The 22,931-nt window shown below is 38.6% G+C and overlaps 1 protein-coding gene across 2 annotated transcripts; it reads left to right on the top strand.

The window, feature by feature from the left end:
• The first annotated feature begins 1,766 nt into the window (after positions 1-1,766).
• LOC111329799 (uncharacterized) lies at positions 1,767-22,831 on the top strand. Of its 2 annotated transcripts, XM_088728781.1 has the most exons (19): positions 1,767-1,936; positions 8,909-9,100; positions 10,459-10,749; positions 11,766-12,050; positions 12,627-12,914; positions 13,389-13,700; positions 13,915-13,995; positions 14,228-14,401; positions 14,897-14,915; positions 15,489-15,582; positions 16,240-16,453; positions 16,920-17,030; positions 17,711-17,895; positions 18,507-18,629; positions 18,810-18,880; positions 19,346-19,386; positions 20,287-20,383; positions 21,136-21,235; positions 21,816-22,831. In XM_088728781.1, exons 1-19 carry the CDS (start codon positions 1,864-1,866, stop codon positions 21,900-21,902), a joined length of 2,838 nt encoding a protein of 945 aa, XP_088584907.1. In that variant the 5' UTR covers positions 1,767-1,863; the 3' UTR covers positions 21,903-22,831. The 2 variants fall into 2 exon arrangements, with proteins under 2 accessions (XP_088584907.1, XP_088584908.1); XM_088728782.1 differs by lacking the exons at positions 1,767-1,936; positions 8,909-9,100 and having other exon boundaries at positions 10,567-10,667.
• The last annotated feature ends 100 nt before the right edge of the window (positions 22,832-22,931 follow it).

Consider the following 22,931-nt stretch of genomic DNA (forward strand, 5'->3'; position numbering starts at 1 on the left):
TTCAACAGTATGCTAGTTTACTATGAAAATCACCAGAATGGTTAATTGCTTGCGCAAAATTCAGCCTTGTGGGTGTGTATTTTTGTACTACAGGACCAGTTTTAAGGAAAGTGATTGCCCACTAAGGGTCACGTGGTACAGAAACTAGACAAAATCTTAAAGGGTCATTTCAAGGGCAGATCCAGCCAAAAATTGAAGGGGGCCTTGATTGAAATTACCGGCCTGACTTTGATTATTTGTATTTGTATTTATTTATTTTTTAGCTAAAGGGGCAGTGCATCCACCCTTGCATTTTACCACTCTGGGAATTTTCGCCGAAGCACTTCCCGTGACTTTGTAGTAAAATAAATAAATAAGAGAAATACCTCGCAATTTCTTCAAAGCATTTGCATGGTTATTTCATCTATAAAAGGAAGCCCAAGTTCCCGCAGATATGCGTCTAGTTTGCAAATATTATGCTCTCTTGACGACATAAGTTATAATTATAAGGAATCTCATGTTCAAGCAGTTATGCGTCTAGTTTATTCAGTTATTAAATACGCCCAACGATTCCCAGATCTTCTAAGTTGAATTATTATATCAACTGTGTAAAAGTTGGAAGCAAGCATTTTGTCTCTATGTTTAAGGCATTTTGCATTTCTCGATCAAGGACGAAGGTTGAAATGTAGTACTAAAGCTAGTCGTTATACGGCTTTGTTTTCATTCTTGTAATAAACCGATTTCTTTTTTTAAGCTCGATGCTGTAACCTTATCCCGACGCCTAGATATACAGTATCTCCGTTTTAGTTGTGTCACTTAAATTTCATTTTCTATGAAGATCTGCACACTTGAAACCAAAGAAATGACGACAAGACCAAACAAATTTGATTGATATAAAAATTAAAGATTTTATTAAAGAGAAGCGCGAGGTCACGCAGGTATGCGTCCAGTTAAAAATGGAAATTACGTTTAGTGTGAAGGATGATACATTCCCAACTTATTGATCGCCATAAACGAGATACAATTTTAATTGCAAAGCAAAGAGACTAAGACAAAGTCCAAATCTATCGTTGCCTGATAATGTGCCATTAGAAGATTTGAAATCAGTTGTTGTCATAAGCTATGCATGGAAAAATTTACACGCGGTTCCTATTTCCCGCTTGTCTATAGATTGTTTCGCTTACCTCACATGACGTAACCCTATACACCGAATGCAAATATGGCGACCAATTTGAGTTGCCATTGTTCTGGACTCACTAGCCTCTCACACATGTAATAATCCTTTTGTGTTTTCCACGTGAAGAGGAGGCTAGTAAATTCGGAAAAATGGCAATTCAAATTGGACTTCATATTTGCATTCGGTGTAGGGCAACAAATTACTTGTTAATAACACACCAACTCAATTGGGAGTAACTGGGTCTTTATGCCAAAGCCCATATGTAATGCTCCCCCGAACAGGGGGGGGGGGAGAAGGGGTTAAATAGAGGAAAGAGAAAAAAAGGGAAAAAAAATTTTACAATATAATGTTCATCGCTCGTTGATCGCGAAGGGAATGCTTACTAATATGGCAACTGTTAGCTTATACTTGCCAGGCGTGGCGCGGAATTTCCGCCGCGGTATTTAATTATGATTTCCGTATCAGCTATTTCAACTCTGTAATGCTCTTTCCTTTGTTCCAAATACTCACCGATGACAGCCTGACGCATCCAGGTTTCTAAGAAAATTTGAACACGCCTTCAAGGCAATTTTAGGAATGCAGGCGGTGAGGAAATGGGCACAAGACTGACTTCCATTTGTACATATGCTTAGCGCCGCCTCAAATGTCTCGTAAACTGATTTCAAACAACTCAACCAAGGAACGCAATCTAAGCTGAGAAAGTCAAGATGGTCTTTCATATCATCGTCTATTGTGTCTTGGTTTGTATGTTTCTCCACCTGGCTTCCGTTAAATGTTTAGGTTGGTAAAAACAATTCATTGCTTTAGTGCTCAAATGTACTCTGTTATGTAAACACGCATAACTGTTTGTAACGAGGCTCACTGAAACTCTTGTCAAGATGGTACTGGAAGATCAGCTCTATCAAGCAAAACTTGTCTCCATCTGACTCGAAGGGTTTAGTTGAAGAAAATACATATCTGTACACAATTTTGGTATGTCTTTTGAACAAACTGAGCGTATTCAAAATAAGCTTTTCTTTGTTTCTAAGTCGCTCGAGCAGGACTAAAAGAGACAAAGGCAAATTGGTTCTAAGAATCATTGAAACAAGTACCATTACTATAATAGGCACACAGACTTAAATATTTGCAGAAGCACTTAGGTAGGTCCTTTGTTTTGAATTCTCAGAACATTGGAAGTGATTAAAAGATAATCTTTAGGAAAAGCTATCGGCAGAGAGACAAAACAAAATTCGGAGTAACAGACAAATTATGGTTTTCTTCCAAGCATGATTAAGCGACTATGAATTATTCAAGCTGCCACACCTATTTGCTTTCACTTTCTATCATCAGGCGACTTCCTGTTCTTTTTGATCAAAGGTTCGATTTGCTTCAACTGTAGGTGTATATTTAAAGGAAAACGAACGGTAACAGAGTAATTGACAATGGGAAATCCTGCAGAATCGTTTGAAGTTCGATTTTGCAACAGCTAAACAAATATCGAACGGATCATCTGGGTGCGGGTAATTCAACGTTTGTCAACTTGCGAGATACCCTCATCAAAGCAGTTTGAACCCTTTCAAATATGATACTTTGCACATCCGGCGTTTATTTGTCGAATCTAATGGACTTGATGGCTTACTGACCCCCTTTAGCAAAAACGTCGTTGTTTTTTTTTTTTTTCGCTCGTTTGCATTGTGTCAATGAGTTTGTGAAAATTTTGATGAGAGCTTTCCCAGATATTGAAATCGGCGATAGCAGGAGCCCATTACGTCTGGTGAAAGTGGGTTTATCTTTGCGAGAGCGTGTCATCAGTTTGTCGTGATAATGCTGGCTGGTCCCTTTGAGGCTTTTACCGAAACAAAAACAAAACAAAACAAAAAAAACAAACCAAAACAAAGTAAAACAAAAGAAGGAAAAAAAAAACCATACAATCTCTTCCTGCCTGTCTCGGAATCTCCACTGACTCCGCAGGACTGTATACAATCCTCTTTTTAAACCGATTTATTTTTCGACGAACTCCGCCGACGTTCTAACAATTTCTCGTTACAACAGCTCAAAACGATCTAACAATCTATAACAATCTACCAATCTGACAATCTTGAACGATCTTAAACATCTGTTTTAGACTACAATTTTCTACAGTATACACAGTTCGCCTTGCGTAACTACTAGCTAGAATTTTTTTCCCATAATCACGAGTACAGTGCAATCTCATTCCAAAATTTTGTAATACATAAGGCACATTTCCCCTTCTTTATTAGACGGAATAAACGCGTGCAATTACAAAATCTTTCTTAGAGTAAATCAACTACGGATTTTGTTTACATTATTATGACATCTGTAACGAAATTAATTACAATTTAGTGATATACTTAATATTTACAAGTACATTTAATTAATGAATTACTTCGCAACTAATATTCCTCGACACTGCCGATTTTAAGTGGCACTTGTATTGTAAGATTAATTAAGCATCGGGTGGAAACATCGTAATCTGATAACGTTCGAGACAAAAGGAAATCCTGCGGAATCATTTGAAGTTCAATTTTGCAAAAGTTATACAAATATCAAATGGATTATCTGGGTGTGGGCAATTCAGCGTTTGTCAACTTTTGAGATACCCCCATCAAAGCAGTTTGGACCTTTCGAAATACAATACTTATTAGGCGTTTGATGTCGAATCGAATATACTGAGTGGCTTGTACAGACCTCATTGGCAAAATAATCTCTTTTTTTTTTTTTTTGCTCAAATAAAACGATTCTCTCAGTGCGTGACCTTTATGTGACACGTTGATGCAACCAGCAGTCTGTCAATCCCATTTAAGCAAAAAGCTGCTGGTGATAAAGAGAAAAGAACTAGGCCCAAGAATATAGTTGCCAAGCAGACAGACAAAAACCTAAAAAAAGGCGAAAAGAAAAGAAAGCAAGAAATTACTTTACATGAAGCGATAAAAGGAACTCTTTAGAAAATGTAGATCAGGCTCAACGAACCGGCCACGGATAGCTTCAGAATTTCACGTCGAAAATGGATAAAAGTGATAGAGGAGCGTTATTTCATCCTCAGCCCCATTTCTTAACCCTTCTCTCGTTACAAACGGGTGTTAACAATAAGCAAGTGCGAAGTTCTTCGGATCGGCAACATCAGTGAATTCTTGAGCTGTTGTTAAGTTTCTAGGGTGGTAGAGCAGAGCGGCACTTGAGAAGATTGTCCATTATTTCATCCGCTCGTGCCGAAATTAATGGTTTAGTGAAAAGTGTTATCTTAACCCAAGACAGCTCGAAATTTGGCGGTCATATAGGTGTTGTGACTGTCTTTCATTATTTGTGATTTTACAGGAGTTGTTTACAAAGAAACCCCCACCCTTATTATCGACAAGTCTGGGTTCTGACGTCATTTTTCGTTGGGCGTTTACCTTTGGTGATATGGGCGACCTGAAAACTTCTATGTCTTTCATTTGGGGGAAAGTGGATAATTGCGGTAACACTGTCAAGAAATTCATAACATTAACACCACCAGGAAAATGGGAGGCGAACGCGAAATAAGTTTCCCCGTCTATCATCCCCAGCACCCAGACTTAATTTTTGGAGTAGAAATTTCAATAAAGAAGAAAAGCTTAGAAGTGTTTACATTTCGAAATGTGGGCGAATCTAACTGAGTTCCTTGAAACCAAAACCAAGGGATCTGAATATGTTAAAAAACTCCAACAAATTTTCGAATGCCAAATGTCAATTAAGCAGATACGTCCCTACAAGCTGTTATGTGAGGCCTCTCCCTTTTTACAAGTGCGTGACCACGTTTGTCGAAGGTAAATCAATAAGGGAGTGAAATAACGTCAAACCAGCACCTCTGTCTTAGTCCACGAGCTATAATCTATGAACTTTCACCTCCCTTTTGATCGGTGGTTAAGCACTTTTGGTCAAACCAAAGCCCACTTCGAGCTAGCTCTTGAAATCGTGTTCATGAAATCCCTCGAAACGGATCTGATTCATTGGTTCGTAAGGGCTCTAATGTCACTAAAAAAAGCCAAACACTTCAAAACTTAGAAAGATTTTTGATTTCGTGGTTGAATGCGTCAATGATGAATCTTATCCAGGAGCTTTACCGTTTGTTAATAATCGAATAATGGGCTCCCGATTTCAATGCGTGATGTTGAAGTTGAAGTTCATTTATTTGTTTAAGCAGGTTGATTTATTTGGCAGCTGTAATAGCTGATGTGGACCTGCTGTCCTAACCCACCCATCCCACCCCAGGGGAGGACATCCATCACACAGTAATCTCGTGTATGGGAAATTAACGTCTCCTGCCCCAACCCTGCAGGAGACGGGACCTCCATTTATTCGTCCCTATCCGAGAAGACTAGAATATCTAACCATTTCTTGATGTTACAGAAAGGTAGCAAATTCTCCTCAATTATTTTAAGACCTTGAGTGTTGGTCCGGCCGGGGCTCGAACCCTCGACCTCCCGCACTACAGTCCAGCGCTCTATCCATTGAGCTAACCGGGAGGCGGTTATAATTAGCTGATGAAAGGCCAAATCAACTATCACGTATTGAAATCAAGATTATCTTATTGCTTTAGTGAAGATTAACTGGATGTTCAAAACTCAAAAACAAGACAGGCCTATGCCAATCACTTTATTCATTATCTATCATGGAATAGATAGCAGTGATAGATGACTCACCTCTCTATCACATAGGAAAAAAATAGGTCCGCAATGCGTACATCTGTCAAGCATGGGATGGTTTCCTGCGTACTTACACTTATATGAATGGTAGATACATGTATTTCAATTAGTATATTTCATACTTGAGGAGAGTTCTATAAAGAGTAGGTTCGATGTACCTTTATTAAAGTGCCTCGGGTCCCGAAAAAAGTCACTGTTCCGTAAGGGAAGTTCACCGTGAAATAAAGAGTTTTCCTTCCACAATTATATTCTTTATTAAACTCAACTCATGGCTGTCAGACCTTGACTGAAACATAACGTGTTAATATGTTGTAGTGAATTAATTGTTCTTATTTCAAGTAAACTTTACTTCCTTTACAGATTCAGTTCACAGCAGTAATTTTGAAAATCAACTAGGCATCAGGTCTCATAACAGTTGGAGAATTGCTTGCATAATGATCCACAAGATTTCTGTCAAAACTTAACATTAACATTATGTGCTAGCCTGAAATAACATGTAATGAACTTAAAACTTAGTGTGCCTAATAGGTGAAGGAGTGCTGCCCAGATGTAATGCATCTAATAAGAACACAAACAATTACAATCTGCCGATGAAACTTGAAGTTTATTTGGCTACTCAACAATTACAATTGTTAACTCAACATTTACAGAAATAGTCCCTTTTAGTTAACCCTTTTTGTTTGGTTTCAAGCAATTTGTTGGTTTAATTTATTAGTACATGTTGTGCTTTGAGGCAGTCTCAATCTGTTTATCGAGCTGTAACAATTAACAAACTGGAACATGAACAACAACAATGTTATGATTTAAGAGGTTTAAAAGGAAATTATATAACAACAACAACTCCTAGGTGACAGAAAAGAATTTCTCATTATTCCTTTTTGAAAGGCTGAAAAATAAGAAATGACCTTGTCATAATTTCTGTTTCTGTTTCATTCGGTTTTCACGCTAGTGATTTTTGGCCAAAGGCTGAAAAAGAAGAAAATGTAAGAACAACAGGTTCTGGATGTTAAAAATTTCCATTATTGCTGTTTGTGTGTGATCTAGACATTATTGAGTTTGCCATTACATATCGGTAAGCTTCTGCTTCAAGAGTAAGTTGTTCAATTTCCTGGCTCTGTTAACCGTCTGTTGGTCCGTAGATCACTGTAGACTACTATACATCGAAAGGATAGACAAAAACCGTGACTTGGCAAAAGCTGCAAAAACCGCCTCTCGGTTAGCTCAATGGATAGAGCGCTGGACTGATGTGCGGGAGGTCGAGGGTTCGAGCCCCGGCCGGACCAACACTCAAGGTCTTAAAATAATTGAGAAGAATATATGCTGCCTTTCTATAACATCAAGAAATGGTTTAGATATTCTATTCTTCTTGGATAGGGAGGTTTAAATAGAGGTCCCGTCTCCTGCAGGGTTAGGGGTAGGAGACGTTAATTTCCCACTCACGAGATTACTGTGTGATGGATGTCCTCCCCTGCGGTGGTATGGGTGGGTTGTTGTCTTGCGTTTCATGCATGAGCCTCTGGCTTGGGCAATATGGGTAACCATGCCCCACGTAAAGACATTAAACTTTTATTACCATTTACTATTACTATTACTAAAAGAGAAATTCATGACAAGGACACATACAGAAAAAAAAGGAATGTACTAAAAAAATTGGGTTCAGGCAACCACTTTTCACGAAAATTAGAGGCTTGGTTTCCCGAGAATAAAACCGCCGGACAACTCAGGAAAAAACTTGAAGTACAGTACATGAATAGTATTGTGATGTTCAACAGAATAAAGGTTAGAAGTGTTACGGTAACTGATTACCGGCAGAAAGATAATAACCTCGCTATTTCCACGAAACACAATTTATTTAACTGTAAACAATGGGAGGTAACTTAACACGAGCTAGCGACTACTCTTGGAACAATCCAACTAAAATTAACTATGTACTTATCTAAGCTTATCTGACCACAAGCAAAGTACTGTCCTTCTCTTCGGCGAAATCTCCTGAAGACTTCCTTCGAAGTATCGCACTCCACGGTAAACAACTCTGGACTTGACAGCAGAATGTCAGTCTCATATCATCCGAACGGGAAAATCCCTTCACTTGTCACTTGTCACACAATATCACTTAAAGATCACAAACAGGGAACGAAGTCCCAAATCACAACAACAACCTGACTAGCGAGCCTCTTATATAAGCATCCGAAGAGAGTCTAGAAGTTTCCAAAAGTAGCTATTTATAATGATGAGTCACAGTTCTAGAAAATTCTTGAAACAACATATTGCGTGACATTGACTTTCGCGAACTTTCCAGACAATTCCGATCCTTGTAACAGAAGTTATAAATTTGAGACACAAAAATAGCTCTAAATAGCTCTCCTCTGATCGAATGAATCCGCGCGACAATTCTTAAAACCAAGGAAATTAAAGACTATGTCACCACAGGCAGCCCAAGCTCTCTTTGAGGACCACACAAGGAACACAATTTGCACATCGATTTATAAGGATTTGTATGGGATTTTCTACAAGATAGCCATAGAGATAGTTAAAAGTGAAAATATTAAATAAAAATGGCTTACCTTATTCCATACCTGTATTGCTTGCTCCTGGTGTCGTTATTTTACCGATTTATTTTAAATTATTTATTTTACCGATTTATTTTACTTTTAACTATCTCTATGGCTATCTTGTAGAAAATCCCAAACAAATCCTTATAAATCGATATGCAAATTGTGTTCCTTGTGTGTTTCTCAAAGAGAGGTTGGGCCGCCTGTGATGTCACAGTTAATTGTAAGTTTTTCGTTTCGTTCAAGAATCCAGGATAAGCCGGATTGACATGTTGTCTTCTAACCCAGGCCTAATTAATTGCGCATGCAGATTTGCATAACTTCGAAGGTTCTTTTCTCGAACTCGATTCGCTGATTATCGTCACAAGCGGTCATTAAGATTGATAATCGACATGGCTACGGATTCCTAACATTTTTCTGCTAGCTTCTCGCTCTTCATTCATGTAAGCTGAAACGTGATGTGAAACTTCTTAAAACCTTTTGAGTGACACATCATTTTTTGCTTTAAATGAAGTATGTATCAAATTTTCTTTCAGTTCTACCTTATGTCCACGTACCTCGCACTAGATACAACGATGATGATAAAGTACTGAAGCAGGAAGACCAATTAAAACTTTACAGACTCCCAATGTGTGACTTAGAGGTGCAGGCATCTTTATTTGCAGTGCAAGGTCTAGAAAACCAAATTGAACTCGTTTTTCATCATGATAAAATGGGAGTTGAACGATGTAAGTATATTTATTTCCACCCGGTCAATTGCGCGTCGAAAATAATTTTGCCTGAAACTCTGTCAACAGAAAGACTTTACTTAGGAAAGAACTAAATCAGATTTGTTTTGATTCGAAATAATTTTCTGACTGCATTAGGGGCCATATTTATTTCCCCAGTCCGTAAGGACCGCTGCAACGTCTCGAAATTGAAAAATAGTCATGTTTTGTAGCATTGTAAAATATTTGATTCGCATAGCTAAGCCACAAAATTTATTTCAGATTGCTTAACAACATGTACGAGCATTTGCCAAGTTGCGTCGAAGGTACTGCTGTATTTATGACGAGATCTGCTCTAGGGGTTCGATTTCGGTGTGGGCGAATAACTTTTTAAAAGTCGAAACGTACAGAGGTTTTTGCATGTGTTTGTCTGTAAAGGTCTAAACTTAGCAGCTGTGTAGGATAGAGTTGTCAATCAGCTCTCACATCCTGAAACTTAACGTCTAAATCAAGGTTACTTACGGCCATAGGCCGCGGGCAATTTATAGTGGTCAGAATATGCTAAAGTTCGCCTTTTCAAATGTACTGGAGGGAAATTCTAACATTGTTAGCAAATGCTCGTACATGTTGTTAAGCAATCTAATATAAATTTCGTGGCTTAACTATGCGAATCAAATATTTACAATGCTAAAAAACATGACTATTTTTCAATTTTCGAGACGTTGCGACGGTCCCTACGGACTGGGGAAATAATTATGGCCCCTAATGCAGGCAGAAAATTATTTCGTATCAAACCGAATCTAGTTTAGTTGTTTCCTAAGTAAAATCTTTCTGTTGACAGAGTTTCAGGCAAAATTATTTTGACGCGAAATTGACCGGGTGAAAATAAGAGAGACAGCCTCTGAAAATTGACTTCCTTCGTTATTTAGGTCCAGTTTCCCATCTCCTTCAGCGGACACTTCTATCACTTTCAAGGGACGCAAAGTAAAAAATACTCCAATTACTTTTGCCTTCAATGAAGTGACACCTCTGGAATTCCTTTTCTTCAACGGAGTGTTTCGCTTGACTGAAAGTTTCACTGAAGTCATTTCCTCAACACTTTTTTATCAATATATGAATAAGAAATATTCACGATCTAACTATATCGAACGTTTATACATTTTTTAGTTTTGAGGTTGTTTTCAAACTTGTTGCCACTACTGAACGACAGAAAAGCCCTTACTGGCGGGCAAGTATTAGGTGGTAATCATACTTGTTTGAGCAGAATTAATTTGGACTTATCTTGGGCTTACTGGGCGTATTCATTATCTTGAAATAAAACCCAGCATGGTTTCCTTTCGATGATATCGTTAAAAGTAACTCTCCTTACCAATATTCAGATAGACCTCGCATCAACAAAACAGCTTCAACGAGTCCTTTTATAAAATCATGGCTCAATCACAACACAACCCTGCATTGTGCATGGTGCACCCTGTACTCAACATCCAATCCTGCGGCGGGCTTCACTTGGTTTAAAGATGGCCGGAAGATCTTGGAAGGAGTACATTCCACGCATGACGGTAGCACCCTAACGCTGACACCGAAAACTGTGAGTGACTTCGGTTTGTATTCGTGTAAGGCAACCAACTTCAAGGAAACTGCGTGGTATCACATCACCGTGGAACAACTTTGTATGTACAGAAAAACCTACTTCGTTTTTAATGATTTCCATTCTATGCGCTATAGCAGTAATTACTGAAAGCCCAGATCCTGGTGTTCAAAGTATACTCAGATAACATGTAACTCAACGGCGCTGAAATAGTCTTGATTCATGGGCCTGTTTGTCGAAGGTCTAGGCAACTTGTCGGGGCGGTAAAGCTGTTCTGTTTTCTTTCAAGATGAGGGTTTAAAAAGTTTTGAAACTTGTACAATAGAACTGTCAGCTAGAGAAACAAAATGGACTCGTCAGAGAGCCAGAACCTGCTTCCCTATTTCTTAAATTTGATTCTAAAATATCGCTTCTGGGGTCCGTTTCTCGAAAGTCCCGGTAACTTAACGGACCCGAAGCCACGTTTTATAATAACAATTTAAAGGATAGGAAAGCAGGTTCTGGCACCCATACCATTCCTTTTTGTTTCTTTAGCTGATAGTTTTATTGAATCATTTTGAAAACTTTGAAATCCCTATCTTGAATGAAAACAGAACAGCTTTACGGGCCGTTAAGTTACCGGAACTTTCGAAAAACGGGTCCCCAGGCTCGTTAATTTACCGGGACTTTCGAGAAACGGGCCCCAGGGGACGTAGCTCCTGCAATCTCTTCAATTCCTTATACTCTAACCAAAAATGGATGCCCAAAAGATAACAAAGTTACTAGTGTTGTGTTTGTCAAACCCAATTATCTCGAGACTAATTTTACTGACAACTACTTTTGTAGCGTATAAGATGAAACTTAAGTGCTGAAAGTAACCTACTGTAAAATCAATATTGTTTAACAATTTAATAGTATTGCTTGTTTAAAGGGGCCATCGCGGACTCATTGAAACGAGAATTGATATTTATACCCTCTCACCTTTGAAAAGAACATTTAATGAGACTGATCAGTAATTTTGGTAAGCGTCCTAATAGCATAGTAGGATCTGAACTGAATCTTGCTCACTATGATATGAATGATTTCAATGAAACCTTGTTTACTGGTGGAATATTTCAGATTCACCAGGCCCTCCTAAGGTACATAAAATTTCGCGGAACATGTTGGAATTAAACGTCACCTGGAACAAATCGATTGCAAATGGAGGCAGTGACATACTGGACTTCATGATAACATTACTGCATGCCAATGGAAGTGTAATGAAGAGTCAAAACGCAATTAAAGAAACTTCATTCCACCTCAAAAATTTGAGGCAAAACAGGACATACATAGTCATGTTACAAGCAAGAAACGTCGTTGGTTATGGAGAGTCAGAAAATATTACCGTTACAACGCTTGTAGCAGGTAAACACCGATAAGTGATTTCAAGAAGAATTAAGCCAATATGTTCAATGAGTCACTTGGTCAGTCGGTCAGTCGGTCAGTCAGGTAGGCAGGCAGACAGACAGACAGACAGACAGACAGACAGACAGATACAGAGGAAGTCAGGGTGGTAGAAGGCATAAGCCACCCTCTAAGCAAGACGGAGTACGTGTTCACCTTTCTGTCTCTCTGTCTGAGAGTTATCTAGTACATTGGCCACTCAATCAAAACGTCAGTCGATCAGTCAGTCCATCTTCCGGTCAGTTAGTCGATCAGTCATTAATCCATAAAGTCGGGTTAGGAAGTTACCGTATTTATTTGCCTATGAGCTGATCCCGGTTATCAACCGAGACCCTAAACTTTTAGCTTGGTTCCTAGTCAGACTATCCCTGTTATATGCAGAGAAACAATAACTTGAAGTTGCTCTGTCTGACGGTCGGTTAATTAAAATGGAATGAAAACAGGCAAGTGACAGTAATTCAACGGCAGTGAGACAGACAGTGATTCCCCACTCATCTTCCTCTTGTGAAACAGGATTAAAACTGGTTTTCTTTACAGACATACCTGTTCCACCGGTCGTAGAAGCTGTCAGGCCAGGAGTGCTCTCATTAAACATTTCTTGGTATTCCCCAATTAAACACAACAGCATTGAGGTATTGGACTACAGAATACAAGTCTTGGATGGTATCACCCAAAAGCCATTGAAGCAATATGCAAGTATCCCAACAACGTCATTGGTTATTAAGAATCTGCAGAAAAACAGCTCATACATGGTTGAGATACAAGGAAGGAACGAAGTTGGTTACGGAGAGAGAGCCAAGATCATCGGAGCCACCCTTCCTCAAGGTACACATTGAGTTTCCTAAATTAGTTTTCGCCTTAACTTGTAATTCCTTTTTTTCTGTTCCAGCTATGGTTTGATATCGAGAACAATATAGCTCGGGTCGAAAATTATTTTCAATTTTTTTTACGTACGTTTTGGGGAAAGAGAAATTGCACTTAAACTTTCAAGGAAGAGTCATACTTAGGCCATATTTCTGTCAAGTGTTGACCACCTGTTCTACGAATCACTCTTGTTTTAATATACCTTTGAGAAGAACTTTGGATAAAGCTTAATATTTTGTTCTGCAATGGAGTAACACTATGGTTTAGACTCTCCAAACCTTTCTTCGCGAAATTTCACCGTTGGTCCTAATTGCAAAGTGCAAATAGATTATCAAGGAGTTTTCAAAGTTAATTGTTTTTTATCCCTAAAATACCTGACACAAATACCTTATACATATACTTTTTTGTATTTTTTTGTCTCTTGCTCTCACTTAGGACCTCCTGATTCCCCTTCAATATCGAACCCTACCATCGATGGAAATAACTGCTCATTGAAGTGGACGGAGCCATACAGTGGTAAAAGCCCGATCACGATGTATACTTTATATGTCTGGAAAATCAACTTTTCTTCAGATGGTTCACTTACCTTGAAAATATTCAAAACCTTTAACACCACAGATACATTTTCTCTAAAGCTCAATCTTGAATGGAATCAAAGTTATACAGTTGCAGTGTCAGCATGGAACAAATTCGGTGAAGGTTCCTCTTCGTCGGAGGAACGTTGTGATATTGGAAGAAATCCGCAAGGTAACGCCTGTTTTTTCAATTTATAACATAATCTGCGTCAAAAGATGACACGCTGTATTTTGTTGCAAGAGACATCAAATAATCTCATCTCACAACAGATAAAAATCTTCTTAATAACCGCGGTAAAATTGTGCCTTTCAGGATCTTACTTTGCTTGCGTCTTTGTTCACTTTTTAATAGTCAGGTTTTATTTTTTCACTTGTTTCTTTTTTAGCTATTATGCTGTCGACAAACACGCGAACTTCTTCAACACTGGATGAAGATAAGACTAATGTCGCCCGTTTTTCGACCGAAGGTTGGACAAATGAACTCTTTATAAAACTATCAAGTTTGCCGTTTGTAGTAAAAGGTCATGTTGAACTTCTCAAAGTGACAACTGTTACCTCTGGGTGGAGAGACTGCAAGTATTGTCAGTGAAAGTCACATGTCTTCCCTAGAAAAAGTGATCAGATCACGTGACACATGAATCAGATCACAGGATCGTGACAAGCTGTAAATTACAATTTGTTTTATATTTTTCTTTTTAGCCACGACAGTGAGTCCAAAGCGGTCAGACGAAGGTGATCTTTCTCGTTCCAAAAAAACAGACCATTTTGCCACCTTGATGATTTTTGCGATTTCCTCCGCAATTGCAATTGCCGCCCTTTCAGTAATCATTGTTGGGCTCTGCAGGAAAATAAAAAAAATAGAATATGAAAAAGGTAAATTTACTGTAATTCTAGTATTTCTTTAGATTTGCTTTTTATTTCCATCATTGCCTAAATCAGGGTTGTGATAACGATACAATACGAGCAATTATGTTGCCAGCAAGATCTTATTTGTAATTTCAAGTTTCAGTTGCATCTATTTGTTTTGCTATCAATCATCTAATCTATTTGTCACTGTACAAAACTTTAATTCTGTTTCATCACTATTTCAGAAGGAGGGCTAGCTTTCAGGCAGTGTAGTATTTTGTCTAAATAGTATCAGTCCTTGTTTCTGTTTGTTTTTTTTTTTGGTGGGGGGGGGGGGGGGCGGTTTAAAGAACTGTAGTTTTGAGACCGATACGGTTGCAGTTGGTCATGTTTTCTTAATTAGAGACTGATACCTTTGGTTTTAAAAATCAATAACTGTTTGTTTCTCTTCTTATGGCCTTTGTCTTCCTCTTTCCATCCTTTTTATTTGGTTGGCTGTTGTTGGTGCAATGATTATCTCAGATCAAGGAGTCAACCAGAGGTAAGACTGTTCAAGAGTGTCGCAGTATTTGATAAAGACTCTTTAAGTCAGTCACGACAGTTCAGAGGTAGAACGTAACGTGTAGTTTTACGTTTGGTACTTCACATACTAAGTCAAGGTGTACTAATTAGAAACGCTGGCAACGTCAGTATTGTTACATTTTGTGGATTTGACTGTGGAAACCTTCTATATAGCTTTCCAATCATTTTTAACTGAATAGCTTGTAGACACTTCTGTTTTATTTATTCAGTCAGAATGTTTGCTCAGAAAAGCTGAGATTTTGCAGGCTGAGATCTAAGAAGCTTCTACGCTAAACTGGAGAACCCATATTTTCATCCTTTATCTTGCCAGCTTTTCAGAAGAATAACCTCTACTGTATATACGGCTTTCTCTGAGGATTCTTATAATTACAGACTAGTTACTGCTATTAATATTGCTCAATGTTTATCACTTACTGCTGGTTGAAAATAACCAAATGATAACCTTGTAGATCTGCCATAATTTTGATCAAATGATCGCTTAAATCGATGCTTCTTTCGTTCTTTTTTTTAAATATTGATTGAATATGTCAAGTTGTCAGCGTCACCACTGCGTTATTAATTTCAAGCGTACAGAAGATGAATTGACGGATGTGCCCAGGCTGATGCATATACAGGAGGCAGTTGAGGTTGGAAGCTGTAGATACAGTTTGTAATATTAATCACGAGATTATGATGTTTTTTTGGGCCAGTGTAACGTTAGTTAGACATAAGAGAAAATTGTCAAATTTGAATGCGCGACACAGTGTACCAGATTATTAAAAAAATCTTAAAAAAAGAGAAGAATGTAGATACGGTCAAATCTGTATTCAACGGTCACCCTGTATGTCAAAAACCCGAGTTTATCCCCCCCCCCCCTTAATTAGTGTAATTTCCACCTCAATTAGGCAGTCCGGGTTGCCCTTTACTAAGTCCTAACGGCCTGTTTTGTGTTTTTTTTTTATCGTTTTCCACCTGTAATGAACGGTCACTGAAAGCTAGACAACTCAAAACCTTTCAAGTGATTTTCAATCTATGTTTCTCTCCCAAAGTCAAAGTAAGTAGTATTTTCGAGCGAGATTCTGTACATCAAGTGGTCAATTATTGCATAAAGTGGCGTTGTGTGTCGTTTAAAACCCCTTGCCTCAGGAACCGGTATCAAAGCGGCCAACGTGCTCCCGTGGGTGACCGCTTAACGCAGGTTCTGCTGTGGAAACAAAAGATGAATTCTGTATAGACCAGATGAAGCGTCCAGAAGACTTCTCAATTGTTTCCCTTTTTGCTAACTTAATTATTTTGAAAATTAGGATACAAGAGCTGAACAAGAGGAGCAAGTTGACACCCACCCCCCTGCTTTGTTACCGCGGGCCCCCCGTTCGATCCAGTGGGAGTTCCCAAAAGTAAGACTTCAAATTCGTGAAGTATTTGGCCAAGGAGCATTTGGACAAGTTGCTAAGGGACTGGCTTTTCAGATTGCTGGGAAAGCTAATTGGACAGTAGTGGCAGTGAAGATGCTAAAAGGTTAGCGAGTTCATAACGCTAGCATTCCTGGGAGATATTGTGTACTTATTGTCTGAGTGGGAGGGACGGAGGAGTCCATAAATCATGATCGAAAGTCGGATACTTACTCATACAGGCCGACCTAACCCAGTAAAACTGAGATACTGTGAGTTTCTAGATCGGTTGCCATACAGACTCCACAAAGATATAACAAAATAACGGGAAAATTTGATAATGTTGCCACTCAAAATTTACGAAACGTCTAAATTTGGGAGTTTAGTCTCTTTAGGAGTCTAGTACCGAGATCCTACCGTGTTACTGTGATTGCCGTGAAAAGTCTGGGCACGAGACCATCCTTGCCCCTCTCTCCCCTCCCCGTCTGAACAGGATGTTTAAGGGATAGAGAACCGTCAAATCGTTTATCTATCAGCGCTTTGTTAGTGTACATGCACATGAATAACAAATCTTAGTCTCTATCTTTCTTTAGAGGATGCTTTGGAGTCTGACAGACAAGACCTTCTGTCAGAGCTATCGATCATGAAGAAACTCCCATACCATAGACATGTTGTGAGGCTTCTGGGCTGCGTCACCACATCTGGTATATATACACATATATGTATAGCCCTGTAACCTTTGTTCTTACAACGGAACAGCCAGGCTAGAAACTTGCAAAACAATTCTTTATTTTTACCCCGTAAACTACATGCACCGGGAACGTAAAGATTTTTAAAACCTGGTATTTGGAAAGCAAGGGTTCGAACCTAGACGAGCCCCATGGAAGCCTTTTTTCACCACGACTGGCTGTAATGCCGCAATCTGATTGGCCAATTTTCTGTTGAAGACAAGAGTGAGTACGGATAATGCTACTCGCATCAACGTGACATGCAACGTGTCATGCAATAAAAGAATCGTTTTATTTGATGTCAATATTGTGGTAGAAAAATGTGTTGCGGACTCACTCGGCTGCGCCTCGTAAGTCTATAACATTGTTACCACGCAATACAGTTTACACTAGTACAGTTACTGACGAATACAGTTGTCGACAAGAGTATAGACCACGCTAAACTACTCTCGATTTGTTAGATTCCATGTTTTGAGCATCCTCTTTTTGCAAATTATCCCTGCATGGCGTTAGGGACTAAGCACTTTTACATCTCCAGACATTTCTTGAATGGCCGAAAGGAATATGCAAATCTCCATAAACCTATAATGGTTTATGACCCCGTGATGCCCAGCATTTTTCTTTAACCTTTGATGTAAATTTATCTGATACAATAGCTAATCCTTTGGTGATTGTGGAGTTCGCCTCTCATGGCGATTTGCTGGGCTATCTTCTCAAGAGTCGAGGTCTACCTGACACGTATTACAACACCTGTAGAAAACTGACTAGGGTCACCGCCAAGAAACTGATGATGTTTGCGTGGCAAATTGCGAGCGGAATGAACTTCCTCAGCGGAAATAAGGTGAAAAATAACGTTGATGAAAAATGAGCCTTTACATTTCGGGAAGATGCTTCATTACTTTTTTCACAGAAAACTCTAAGTTGATCTGAGTCATATACTTGACCCAGTGATAACAGGCATCCTGTGATGACGATGATAACAATAATGATAACAATAGGCCCTATTTATAAAGGGTAACATTTGACAGTAGTAGACACAATGATAAACTCCTGGCCCACATTAATGAAACAAACATAATGAAAAACCTCAACTGGCAGACTAGTTGGTTGTAAACAATCTTGATCGCGGAGCTGAACCCTGGACTATCGGGAAACAAATCCATCTGGTATTCAGAAAAGGATTCGAGCCAGACACCCTTGAGCGTGATGCTCTTACCATTTGAATTCGCTGCCTCCCCTCCCTGGTGCACATTGTAAGGATCAGTAAAGTAGAAGGAGTGACATCTGGTCAGCTGGGTAGAAACAGAGCTGGTTAATTTTGAACCATAACCGGGTTTTTCAGTCAACAGGAAAATTCCTTAATCTTAAAAGATCAGCGTCTAACAGTGCTTGGAAGAGGGGTCAAATGATGCAATATTTGACAACAAAATACATTTTTGTTTCATTCTTTAGGTTGTTCATCGTGATTTAGCTGCCCGCAATGTTCTGGTTGCAAATGGTAATGTTTGCAAAATCACGGATTTTGGAATGGCCAGAGATGTGCAAGGGAGTGACATTTACACGATGAGAGCAGGGGTAATCGATAAAAATCCAATCGGTTGATTCTAGTGCGATGACAGTACGAACGAGTGTATAAGTGTCCTATCATCTCGCACGTTGGCCTTAGTGCGGGACATTGGGCTAGAAAGACCTGATTTCTCAAACAGGTATTCTTAGTTTAAGTGAAATCAAATTCCTGTGTCTTCTTCACATTAGGGGCGGATACCTGCGAAGTGGACAGCTTATGAGGCTCTTTCGTATGGCATCTACACCACTCAGAGCGACGTGTGAGTTTTAATTTTATATTTAGTAATCTCAAGCTTTGTTCTAATTAAGCACGTATCAAGATTACGACATCGACTCACTATAATGCCAGATAATACACGCTCAAAATTTATGTAGAGGACAACGACGTCTGCGTAAGAGATAAATAACACGTAATGCCATCAAACCAATAATGTGAGAGACCCACTCGTTTTTAAGTAAAAAATTCTTTCCGTTTATGTTAATAACCAAATAGCCGGGGCCATTGATCGCATGGTTGAAAGTAAGCTACAGATGCATAATATGGCCCGGCGCAATATTGCATAATGCAAATGGTGTGATGGTGTAAAATAAAATACCTGTGAGGTGTTGTTGCTTCTGTTCGAGTATGTCTTAGCTCTTATTGATATCAAGATTCATTTTACGTGCCATAAAGGTCCGTATTTGGTTTGGTGGTTCTGTTACTCATTGGATTCGTCTTTCCTCAGGTGGAGTTATGGAATCGTCTTGTATGAAATTTTCACTTTAGGTGAGAAGGCTCACAGAAAAAAAAGGCAGCTTGTAATATAATACGGTTCAGTATTCGGGAAGTGACAAACAGATATTGGGAAATTATCAATGGCGTTTCATGTGAGAAGATCCCCCTTGTCATCTTTATGGATAAGCAGCAGCTGTTGCCTCTATTTATTTGTTTTGTTTTGTTTTTGTTTTTGTTTTTATAGATTCGCATAGTGTACAGGCGAGAGAACAATAGGACACGTAGTCCCCTACTAGGTTCACCCACCTAAACCAACCCCACCCATCCCACCCCCGGGGAGGACATCCATCACAGAGTAATCTCGTGCGTGGGAAATTATCGTCTCCTACCCCTAACCCTGCAGGAGATGGGATCTCCATTTATTCGTCCCTATCCGAGAAGACTAGAATATCTAACAATTTCTTGATGTTATAGAAAGGTAGCATATTCTTCTCAATTATTTTAAGACCTTGAGTGTTGGTCCGGCCGGGGCTCGATACCTCGACCTCCCGCACAACAGTCGAGCGCTCTATCCAATCAATCGATTTGTTTTATAGGTAAAAATAGACGATGAAAGATTACATGTGGCTACTGGTATATCACAATTTTTGCAGCATTGAAAAGAACTAGAGGTTCTATAATGACGCTAGAAGGTGGTGTCGTGGAATTCGAATATTTGTTTCACATGCAAAACAGAAAAACAGTCGCATCCCACATATCAATGAGTGCCCTGTTTACAGGAGAAAGAGAATTAAAAAATATATGGTCTAATTGACATTCAACCAGTTATTAATTGGTAACAAAAAGTTATCATAACTTTGTCTTTCTAGTTCTGGCATGAAAGCAATGTCATTTTTGTTAGAAACCAAATTGGTCTTACATTACTGATTGCTTGTTTGTGCTTTCGTTAAGGTGGCGAGCCCTATCCGGGAATTCAGGCACGCGACATCTCAAGGTTACTAGAGAAAGGATTTAGAATGCGGCGCCCAAAACATCTGGATAAGGAACTGTAAGTACAAATATAATCCATACTCATTGCAAGATTTGAAAAGTATTACTTTCCTAGATTGTTCAGACTTAATTTCCTTCCTGTCGGTTGATTTTGAAAAGCTTATTAAGAATTTTAGACTATCGGATAAAGGGCAGGTTCTAAGAGACCGTTTTATAACATAAAAGCGCGCACTATGATTGATCAATTCAGTGTCCACCATTTGCCCATAGGTGTACGCTGCTAAAGTGAGCAAATACGAAGACTAGTTTCCACGGGCTTGTTTTTCCTGGTCACGTTAGATTTCAGTGTTGAACAGGAGGGAATTATTTTGCTACAATGTATCAATGTCATGGTATAAAACAGATGGTAAACACCACAGTGTGCACTATTGTGTTATGGGGGAGGTTTGCTAAGCACCTAAGAAGCTAGAGTCGCTTGCGCTACTCTTACGCTGTTTTCGTGCTTAGAGACCTCTGGCGTGCATCCATAACTCAATAATTTACGCCGTGGTGTTTACCATTTGTTGAATAGGTACCATGAGAAACGCATTGAAATTTGCCGAATTATTCTCTTTATTGCCTTGAAAAATCTTCTTTTTTACGCTACCGAAATTTGGGAGCCTGCATGCATGTACCAAAAGCATGAGCGGAATTCTTATTTGTTGTGTTACTCTTAACGGAAGTTGCAGTTGCTCAGGAATTCTATAACCGGTAGCATGGTATTCATTATGTAATACTTATGTACAGACCTTCCGCGTTTTCGTGTTTCAGAAATTCAGTCATGTTTTCTTGTTGGAACGAAGATCCTAAAAAGCGACCAACATTTGGGAATTTGCAAGAGGCCTTAGAGAAAATTGAAAAAGAACAAACGGTATTGAATAAAATTTTGTCGTAAACAAAACTAGAACGTTCAGTCGTGATGACTGGAATAATTCAGGCGCGAAACTTGCATAATTAGAGAAAGAAATAACTTGCATAATTTAATAACTTGCATAATTAATTTAATAACTTGCATAATTAATTTAATATCTTGCATAATTAGAGAAAGACGGTAAACTTCAGTTGGCAGTAAACAATTTAGAGGCAGCATGGCCGAGAACATTATGAGAGGAGAGAGTGGGAAAGGATAATGAATCATTTACCATAGTAAATTAATTTTTTAACATAAGAAGGCTCAAAATATGCCACTTACCTTCCAAAATATTCCAACCGTTGGATGTTGTACTTAGTTGTCAGTAACACGATAAATTACGAATTTGGTGGATTTGTATTAGAGTTTGCATTGATAACAAAACGTATCATTATCCTACCAACATGACTTTTGCACAGGTGGACGACTCTCACAATCAAAGATGGCTACGATTCCCATTAAGATAATACTCTCTCGCTTTCCATTGCCTTTCCAATTTTATCCTCTCTGAAAAAAACCGTGTTGTTTATTTTCGTTACAGGGTTATATGAACCTTCAGTCCTTTGCTGACTTCTCATATGTCAATATTTGCGATGCAAGAAAGGTCAAAGAAGAGTCCATTCTTTAGAGGCCGTTAAATGAAATACATCTGGATGCAATGGCCTGTTTGCAGATTTTTATTGTTATTCCAGGAAGACTCCATCTTTTAGAGACCTTAAAATGAAATATCTATTGATTCAGTGACCTATAAAAAATGACGGCCACTCTCTTGATTATGACGTCCTATGTTCTTTGCCAGTTATAGACTCGTTAATATTTTCATCTTACAAAGATCACTTTCTTTCTGTAAAGTTTTATTCACCAGCCAAGAAATCAAGAGCTGAGACTCTACGTTTTGCTTAAGTTGCAGTCCACTACAATTTTTTTCACCAGGAGTTTCTTCGCGATTTGTGCACCTGAATATTTTAAGTACAATTTTTATAATCCGTGTTCATCCTCTTTATCCCTAACCATTCCGTTTCCTGCATGGTTTATACTTTATATTTTTTTGTTTATCTATCTTATTGAAATAACATTTTTTGGTTGCATTAACATGCACCATCATAGAGGGCTAAAACTGTAATTTGAAACAATCCTTGACTATATCCCAGGCTCCATCCCCAACCAATCCTTCCCCTTCCCTTCTTGGTTTATTTTTCGTATTTAGTCATTTTTTTTCTATCTTACTGAACCGATATTTTGTGATTTCCTTCACGCTAAAATATCTTTTGGTTTTTTTCATGTCTAAGATGTTTCAGTTCCGAGTCGCAACTGACCCCTACAAAATTGCCGCGAGACATAATTTCTGACGCTTTTGTGCTCACTTGATACTTACTATCCATCAGGGTTTTGTTCAACCCTGACTGAAATAGCTTGCCAGTACCATTTTTTATCCTCCGTAAGTTTTTATCAAGCAAATTTGTAATTAAAACTTTGTTGGAAGAATCACTTTCCTGACTAAAGCCATGAGTCTCAGCCAAAATGATTAAATAAAAAAGTGTGGTTTGGAAATTTTAAGATTTGAATTTCAATTTGAGCCCATGGTATTTTCATATTGGTCGGTAGTGGTTCGCTTATTTTTTCGTTTTTAGATGCACTTTTATGAAAATACTGTAGG

Source organism: Stylophora pistillata, chromosome 7 (genome assembly GCF_964205215.1).
Source record: "Stylophora pistillata chromosome 7, jaStyPist1.2, whole genome shotgun sequence".
Lineage (NCBI taxonomy): Eukaryota > Metazoa > Cnidaria > Anthozoa > Scleractinia > Pocilloporidae > Stylophora > Stylophora pistillata.